At 41.0% G+C, this 10162-nt stretch overlaps 1 protein-coding gene across 3 annotated transcripts in view; it reads left to right on the top strand.

Annotated features, from left to right (window-relative positions):
- The first annotated feature begins 45 nt into the window (after nucleotides 1-45).
- The window catches only part of LOC118943941 (UTP--glucose-1-phosphate uridylyltransferase-like), a 68656-nt gene continuing 58539 nt past the window's right edge, over nucleotides 46-10162 (top strand). Inside the window, exon 1 of one of the 3 annotated variants that reach the window (XM_036961015.1) lies at nucleotides 46-874. Coding sequence is in view for 2 of the 3 variants with exons in the window: in XM_036961014.1 (XP_036816909.1) it covers nucleotides 2272-2290 (19 nt within the window). In the remaining variant the exon portion in view is untranslated. Of the gene's footprint in view, nucleotides 875-1556; nucleotides 2291-10162 lie in introns of those variants that run through there. The other 2 variants (XM_036961014.1, XM_036961013.1) reach the window with 2 other exon arrangements.

The following is a 10162-nucleotide window of genomic DNA, read 5'->3' as shown; positions in this document are numbered from 1 at the left end:
CAGCTCTCCTTTCAACAGTGCAGCATCTATTATAAACTATATTTAGTAAAACAAATATTAAGATTAGCTGGAGGGAGTGTGATCCATAATGTTAAATTATATATAGTTTACACCCAGAATGTCCTACATCAGATTTTCCTTGACTTGCATTGCTTTGATGTGGTCCTTCCATTTGATTCGTAAGGACTTAAGTACTGCAATTCAATCAGAACATTATTTAAAATCACTGAGTGACCATGTTCGTAAGCATTCTGTAACTGACATTTTTACTTACGTTCCATGTTAATAGTCTGGTTTCTAACCCAAATACCTGTAGGCCTAATTCCGGGATGGGCAACTCCAGGCCGGAGTGGTGTCCCCCCCCCCCCCCCCTAGCAAACACAGCTGATAACTTTATTTGCGTTTTAAACTGAAGATGATCATTGGAGTCCTGTGTTTTAGCTGGGGGGAAAAGTATGACACTAATCAGGCCTCGAGTTGCCCAGGCCTGCTCTAGCTATGAACCCGTTAGTATGAATGTGTTCATTGACGTGGCATCGATGTCGTGGTTCTGGTATTTGGGGTTCAGAAACGTCGTGAAAAACTGCATTTTCATTGGCCACAGCATTCGGATACAAGCTTTTCATTGGTCCTTGTTTTGGAATGGCATTTCTATATCGTTTTGATCAAATTAATCTATTATCGTGTTTTGTGTGAACTAATTACTAAAATACCTGCCCAATATTCAATACAGTGTGTTGCATGTCATTTTAATGTAAATAAACTCCCAAAGGGACATTAGTTGCGCTAATTTCACCGGTCTCCGCGGTTGTGTCCATACTTGGACAAGCCTATCGCACGATTTTCCTGTCGCCAACATCCTACAAGCCAAACAGTAAGGAAATGCATTTATTAGCTCAAATAAATTGTCCAATACCTTGCTGGGTGCCAATAATCATAACTGTCGTCGTAAAAGAGAAGTTACAAGAGTAGCCCAATAGCACTACGAGTGGTTTGATCTTTGTAGGCCTATTATTGGGTAGGCTATCTACATTGTCATAGCACATTCTGAATGTATTGGAAAACGAATAGAAACAATAGCCAGTTGATCTGGTAATAATGTTGCAATGTTCTTTTTTCAATCATGTATAATTCGTGTTTGATGTGTAGGCTATGCTATACAGTGGAAAAAAAACGTAATAACCTGTCCCCATCATTTCCGCATCCATCGTTCTGCATTCGGGAATGTACCTAACATTCGATATACCACTAGTCTACATTTATTTTAAGGTTAGGCTAGACCGATAGATCGGTTATTCGTGTGGGCCGGGTCTATGCTGGCTTTAATATGTTACTGATTTACTGTATCTATCTGATTGTCTACGCTAGGCTATCTTAATATATATATATATAAGATATCATGGAGGCGAGGCTAAAGCAAGAGAGGGAGTATATTAGTAGAAGCAAATGCCGCGTTCAAACCCACTGGGAACTTGTGAAATCTCCGCCTTCAGTGCGTTCATGACAACTGGGAACTCGGGGGGGAGAACACTAGCTGCTACTGGAAAAAAATAGTTTTGAATCGTCATCCAACTTGGAATTCCAAGTGGGAAACAAGGGCATCTTTGTTGACCTGAAGATCACTGACGTCATGATTTTGACTTTTTTATATATTTAAAAAAAATATTTTTTAGTTCCAAGTTGTCTTGAAAGCACCAAAAGGTCCATCGCCAGTCCGGGAGGACATGTGACGTGGTTTATTTGCCTGGGAAAGGGGCAGACCCGAAACCCGTACAAGGCATAGGCTAATTGTATTTGTGAAATATAGCGTACATAAATACCAATAGGTAGGCTACAGTCGGGCCGGAGGGTGCGTTTCATTAGGCTGAAGTCAAGGGAGATAAACGATTGATGGACTAAAGGTCGGGTTGTCACGCTTTGGAAAGTGCGGGCGGTGGAGGAATTGCGAAAAGGATTTCATTTGTGAGAGAGGAGTGCTCTAGCAAGTTATGGCTTCAGCAGTCCATTCTGCACTGGGGTGGCCATATAGATGAATGACTGAATGACCATTTGGGGTTTTACAAAAAACAAAAAAAAAACGTCATTTTTCTTCTGGAATATGTCTTACATTTTATTGGACTATTTGACCAATTTCGTTTCAATATAGTTATAGTTGAATATCCTTGATAACTTGATACGCTGCCTAGTGGAAATACCGATTTTGGATTTGTACAGAACATTTGACCTCCATAGGTGATTTCTGATTATTGATCCTTTATAACATTCTGGAATATGGCACGTTATTTTGAAGGTAAGTGATTGTGTGGATACAGCCTACTACAATGATGAAGAATGAATACCACAATGAATGTATTGACAATATTTTTAACAGCTTCTACTTGTACATTGTCTGGAGACACGGTCTAAAGTACCAACTAGTGTTATAATTTGAAGTACTATCCTCTGGGAATACAATGTACACATTGTTGTATATATTTTTTTAACCCAAATGAATTCAATGTAATTCAATAACAATGAATTGTCTTAGGCTACTTGGTTGAATGTTGCTATCACTTGAAAGGTACCTTAGTACCATTGGACCTCAGGCTCGGCCTAACAAATTAGCTCCCACTTCTTACTGTAATGTCCAATTCCAAACTTGCACGCTGACAGGTCAAGAATGGGTACCCCCACTAAATCCTCCATACCAGAGATGGCTGTTCTTTCTCCTCTGACATAATTAGAGTAATATAACAATAGTAGCTTATGTTATTTGAGAATGCAGTAGTTGGGCTACTCATTGCCATTGTCCAATCACTGCAGCAGTTTGGTAGCCTCAGCCTCTAGTTGGGCTACTCATTGCTGTTGTTGTCCAATCAGGGCAGCAGTTTGGTAGCCCCAGCCTCTAGTTGGGCTACTCATTGCTGTTGTTGTCCAATCAGGGCAGCAGTTTGGTAGCCTCAGCCTCTAGTTGGGCTACTCATTGCTGTTGTTGTCCAATCATGGCAGCAGTTTGGTAGCCTCAGCCTCTAGTTGGGCTACTCATTGCTGTTGTTGTCCAAATAGGGCAGCAGTTTGGTAGCCTCAGCCTCTAGTTGGGCTACTCATTGCTGTTGTTGTCCAATCAGGGCAGCGCTTTGGTAGCCCCAGCCTCTAGTTGGGCTACTCATTGCTGTTGTTGTCCAATCACGGCAGCAGTTTGGTAGCCTCAGCCTCTAGTTGGGCTACTCATTGCTGTTGTTGTCCAATCATGGCAGCAGTTTGGTAGCCTCAGCCTCTAGTTGGGCTACTCATTGCTGTTGTTGTCCAATCAGGGCAGCAGTTTGGTAGCCCCAGCCTGCCATATACTCACTAATTTTGGTTCTTGGTCTTGGGTTTGGGTCTGGCCGGTGTAGGCCGTCATTGTAAATAATAATGTGTTCTTAATTGACTTGCCTAGTTAAATAAAGGTTCAATTTAAAAAATGTCCCTGTCAGTCACTCACACCATACAGGAACCACTGCCTGGTGATAGCTTATTAGAAATGACAGTGTCACATGTCCCAAAACCATAGAACAAGTCACAGTGTTGACATGTAGCCTATTCAAAATGGATCTCACCGGTCAAAGTCTATTTCCTGGTAGTGGAATAGAGCTGTTGTATTACTGTTGCACTAGACGAGGCTGTTACTAATCTCATAGATATGTTATAGGGAGATGGGGAGCTACTAGACTAGACTGTTACTAATCTCATAGATATGTTATAGGGAGATGGGGAGCTACTAGACTAGACTGTTACTAATCTCATAGATATGTTATAGGGAGATGGGGAGCTACTAGACTAGACTGTTACTAATCTCATAGATATGTTATAGGGAGATGGGGAGCTACTAGACTAGACTGTTACTAATCTCATAGATATGTTATAGGGAGATGGGGAGCTACTAGACTGTTACTAATCTCATAGATATGTTATAGGGAGATGGGGAGCTACTAGACTGTTACTAATCTCATAGATATGTTATAGGGAGATGGGGAGCTACTAGACTGTTACTAATCTCATAGATATGTTATAGGGAGATGGGGAGCTACTAGACTAGACTGTTACTAATCTCATAGATATGTTATAGGGAGATGGGGAGCTACTAGACTGTTACTAATCTCATAGATATGTTATAGGGAGATGGGGAGCTACTAGACTAGACTGTTACTAATCTCATAGATATGTTATAGGGAGATGGGGAGCTACTAGACTGTTACTAATCTCATAGATATGTTATAGGGAGATGGGGAGCTACTAGACTGTTACTAATCTCATAGATATGTTATAGGGAGATGGGGAGCTACTAGACTAGACTGTTACTAATCTCATATATATGTTATAGGGAGATGGGGAGCTACTAGACTGTTACTAATCTCATAGATATGTTATAGGGAGATGGGGAGCTACTAGACGAGGCTGTTACTAATCTCATAGATATGTTATAGGGAGATGGGGAGCTACTAGACTGTTACTAATCTCATAGATATGTTATAGGGAGATGGGGAGCTACTAGACGAGGCTGTTACTAATCTCATAGATATGTTATAGGGAGATGGGGAGCTACTAGACTGTTACTAATCTCATAGATATGTTATAGGGAGATGGGGAGCTACTAGACTGTTACTAATCTCATAGATATGTTATAGGGAGATGGGGAGCTACTAGACGAGGCTGTTACTAATCTCATAGATATGTTATAGGGAGATGGGGAGCTACTAGACTAGACTGTTACTAATCTCATATATATGTTATAGGGAGATGGGGAGCTACTAGACTAGACTGTTACTAATCTCATAGATATGTTATAGGGAGATGGGGAGCTACTAGACTAGACTGTTACTAATCTCATAGATATGTTATAGGGAGATGGGGAGCTACTAGACTAGACTGTTACTAATCTCATAGATATGTTATAGGGAGATGGGGAGCTACTAGACTAGACTGTTACTAATCTCATAGATATGTTATAGGGAGATGGGGAGCTACTAGACTAGACTGTTACTAATCTCATAGATATGTTATAGGGAGATGGGGAGCTACTAGACTGTTACTAATCTCATAGATATGTTATAGGGAGATGGGGAGCTACTAGACTAGACTGTTACTAATCTCATAGATATGTTATAGGGAGATGGGGAGCTACTAGACTGTTACTAATCTCATAGATATGTTATAGGGAGATGGGGAGCTACTAGACTAGACTGTTACTAATCTCATAGATATGTTATAGGGAGATGGGGAGCTACTAGACTAGACTGTTACTAATCTCATAGATATGTTATAGGGAGATGGGGAGCTACTAGACTAGACTGTTACTAATCTCATAGATATGTTATAGGGAGATGGGGAGCTACTAGACTAGACTGTTACTAATCTCATAGATGATATGTTATAGGGAGATGGGGAGCTACTAGACTGTTACTAATCTCATAGATGATATGTTATAGGGAGATGGGGAGCTACTAGACTAGACTGTTACTAATCTCATAGATATGTTATAGGGAGATGGGGAGCTACTAGACTAGACTGTTACTAATCTCATAGATGATATGTTATAGGGAGATGGGGAGCTACTAGACTAGACTGTTACTAATCTCATAGATGATATGTTATAGGGAGATGGGGAGCTACTAGACTGTTACTAATCTCATAGATGATATGTTATAGGGAGATGGGGAGCTACTAGACTGTTACTAATCTCATATATATGTTATAGGGAGATGGGGAGCTACTAGACTAGACTGTTACTAATCTCATAGATATGTTATAGGGAGATGGGGAGCTACTAGACTAGACTGTTACTAATCTCATATATATGTTATAGGGAGATGGGGAGCTACTAGACTAGACTGTTACTAATCTCATAGATGATATGTTATAGGGAGATGGGGAGCTACTAGACTAGACTGTTACTAATCTCATAGATATGTTATAGGGAGATGGGGAGCTACTAGACTAGACTGTTACTAATCTCATAGATATGTTATAGGGAGATGGGGAGCTACTAGACTAGACTGTTACTAATCTCATAGATGATATGTTATAGGGAGATGGGGAGCTACTAGACGAGGCTGTTACTAATCTCATAGATATGTTATAGGGAGATGGGGAGCTACTAGACTGTTACTAATCTCATAGATATGTTATAGGGAGATGGGGAGCTACTAGACTGTTACTAATCTCATATATATGTTATAGGGAGATGGGGAGCTACTAGACTAGACTGTTACTAATCTCATAGATGATATGTTATAGGGAGATGGGGAGCTACTAGACTAGACTGTTACTAATCTCATAGATATGTTATAGGGAGATGGGGAGCTACTAGACTAGACTGTTACTAATCTCATAGATGATATGTTATAGGGAGATGGGGAGCTACTAGACTAGACTGTTACTAATCTCATAGATGATATGTTATAGGGAGATGGGGAGCTACTAGACTGTTACTAATCTCATAGATGATATGTTATAGGGAGATGGGGAGCTACTAGACTGTTACTAATCTCATATATATGTTATAGGGAGATGGGGAGCTACTAGACTAGACTGTTACTAATCTCATAGATATGTTATAGGGAGATGGGGAGCTACTAGACTAGACTGTTACTAATCTCATATATATGTTATAGGGAGATGGGGAGCTACTAGACTAGACTGTTACTAATCTCATAGATGATATGTTATAGGGAGATGGGGAGCTACTAGACTAGACTGTTACTAATCTCATAGATATGTTATAGGGAGATGGGGAGCTACTAGACTAGACTGTTACTAATCTCATAGATATGTTATAGGGAGATGGGGAGCTACTAGACTAGACTGTTACTAATCTCATAGATGATATGTTATAGGGAGATGGGGAGCTACTAGACGAGGCTGTTACTAATCTCATAGATATGTTATAGGGAGATGGGGAGCTACTAGACTGTTACTAATCTCATAGATATGTTATAGGGAGATGGGGAGCTACTAGACTGTTACTAATCTCATATATATGTTATAGGGAGATGGGGAGCTACTAGACTAGACTGTTACTAATCTCATAGATATGTTATAGGGAGATGGGGAGCTACTAGACTAGACTGTTACTAATCTCATAGATATGTTATAGGGAGATGGGGAGCTACTAGACTAGACTGTTACTAATCTCATAGATATGTTATAGGGAGATGGGGAGCTACTAGACTAGACTGTTACTAATCTCATAGATATGTTATAGGGAGATGGGGAGCTACTAGACGAGGCTGTTACTAATCTCATAGATATGTTATAGGGAGATGGGGAGCTACTAGACGAGGCTGTTACTAATCTCATAGATATGTTATAGGGAGATGGGGAGCTACTAGACGAGGCTGTTACTAATCTCATAGATATGTTATAGGGAGATGGGGAGCTACTAGACTAGACTGTTACTAATCTCATAGATATGTTATAGGGAGATGGGGAGCTACTAGACTAGACTGTTACTAATCTCATAGATATGTTATAGGGAGATGGGGAGCTACTAGACTAGACTGTTACTAATCTCATAGATATGTTATAGGGAGATGGGGAGCTACTAGACTAGACTGTTACTAATCTCATAGATATGTTATAGGGAGATGGGGAGCTACTAGACTAGACTGTTACTAATCTCATAGATATGTTATAGGGAGATGGGGAGCTACTAGACTAGACTGTTACTAATCTCATAGATATGTTATAGGGAGATGGGGAGCTACTAGACTAGACTGTTACTAATCTCATAGATATGTTATAGGGAGATGGGGAGCTACTAGACTAGACTGTTACTAATCTCATAGATATGTTATAGGGAGATGGGGAGCTACTAGACTAGACTGTTACTAATCTCATAGATATGTTATAGGGAGATGGGGAGCTACTAGACTAGACTGTTACTAATCTCATAGATATGTTATAGGGAGATGGGGAGCTACTAGACTAGACTGTTACTAATCTCATAGATATGTTATAGGGAGACCCATCATCTACAGTCCCATGTTATAGGGAGACCCATCATCTACAACACCATGTTATAGGGAGACCCATCATCTACAGTCCCATATTATAGGGAGACCCATCATCTACAACATCATCTACAACATCATGTTATAGGGAGACCCATCATCTACAACATCATCTACAACATCATGTTATAGGGAGACCCATCATCTACAACCCCATGTTATAGGGAGACCCATCATCTACAACATCATCTACAACATCATGTTATAGAGAGACCCATCATCTACAACCCCATGTTATAGGGAGACCCATCATCTACAACCCCATGTTATAGGGAGACCCATCATCTACAACATCATGTTATAGGGAGACCCATCATCTACAACATCATGTTATAGGGAGACCCATCATCTACAACATCATGTTATAGGGAGACCCATCATCTACAACATCATGTTATAGGGAGACCCATCATCTACAACATCATGTTATAGGGAGACCCATCATCTACAACCCCATGTTATAGGGAGACCCATCATCTACAGTCCCATGTTATAGGGAGACCCATCATCTACAGTCCCATGTTATAGGGAGACCCATCATCTACAGTCCCATGTTATAGGGAGACCCATCATCTACAGTCCCATGTTATAGGGAGACCCATCATCTACAGTCCCATGTTATAGGGAGACCCATCATCTACAGTCCCATGTTATAGGGAGACCCATCATCTACAGTCCCATGTTATAGGGAGACCCATCATCTACAGTCCCATGTTATAGGGAGACCCATCATCTACAGTCCCATGTTATAGGGAGACCCATCATCTACAGTCCCATGTTATAGGGAGACCCATCATCTACAACACCATGTTATAGGGAGACCCATCATCTACAGTCCCATGTTATAGGGAGACCCATCATCTACAGTCCCATGTTATAGGGAGACCCATCATCTACAGTCCCATGTTATAGGGAGACCCATCATCTACAGTCCCATGTTATACGGAGACCCATCATCTACAGTCCCATGTTATAGGGAGACCCATCATCTTCAGTCCCATGTTATAGGGAGACCCATCATCTACAGTCCCATGTTATAGGGAGACCCATCATCTACAACACCATGTTATAGGGAGACCCATCATCTACAACACCATGTTATAGGGAGACCCATCATCTACAACACCATGTTATAGGGAGACCCATCATCTACAACACCATGTTATAGGGAGACCCATCATCTACAACACCATGTTATAGGGAGACCCATCATCTACAACATCATGTTATAGGGAGACCCATCATCTACAACATCATCTACAACACCATGTTATAGGGAGACCCATCATCTACAACCCCATGTTATAGGGAGACCCATCATCTACAGTCCCATGTTATAGGGAGACCCATCATCTACAGTCCCATGTTATAGGGAGACCCATCATCTACAGTCCCATGTTATAGGGAGACCCATCATCTACAGTCCCATGTTATAGGGAGACCCATCATCTTCAGTCCCATGTTATAGGGAGACCCATCATCTACAGTCCCATGTTATAGGGAGACCCATCATCTACAACACCATGTTATAGGGAGACCCATCATCTACAACACCATGTTATAGGGAGACCCATCATCTACAACATCATGTTATAGGGAGACCCATCATCACAACATCATCTACAACACCATGTTATAGGGAGACCCATCATCTACAACACCATGTTATAGGGAGACCCATCATCTACAACATCATGTTATAGGGAGACCCATCATCTACAGTCCCATGTTATAGGGAGACCCATCATCTTCAGTCCCATGTTATAGGGAGACCCATCATCTACAGTCCCATGTTATAGGGAGACCCATCATCTACAACACCATGTTATAGGGAGACCCATCATCTACAACACCATGTTATAGGGAGACCCATCATCTACAACATCATCTACAACACCATGTTATAGGGAGACCCATCATTTACAACACCATGTTATAGGGAGACCCATCATCTACAACACCATGTTATAGGGAGACCCATCATCTACAACATCATCTACAACATCATGTTATAGGGAGACCCATCATCTACAACACCATGTTATAGGGAGACCCATCATCTACAACACCATGTTATAGGGAGACCCATCATCTACAACACCATGTTATAGGGAGACCCATCATCTACAACA

The sequence above is a fragment of the Oncorhynchus mykiss genome, chromosome 23 (genome assembly GCF_013265735.2).
Source record: "Oncorhynchus mykiss isolate Arlee chromosome 23, USDA_OmykA_1.1, whole genome shotgun sequence".
NCBI classification, from domain to species: domain Eukaryota; kingdom Metazoa; phylum Chordata; class Actinopteri; order Salmoniformes; family Salmonidae; genus Oncorhynchus; species Oncorhynchus mykiss.
The sequence above is the reverse complement of the archived record's forward strand: the minus strand, read 5'-3'. Positions and strand labels throughout refer to the sequence as shown.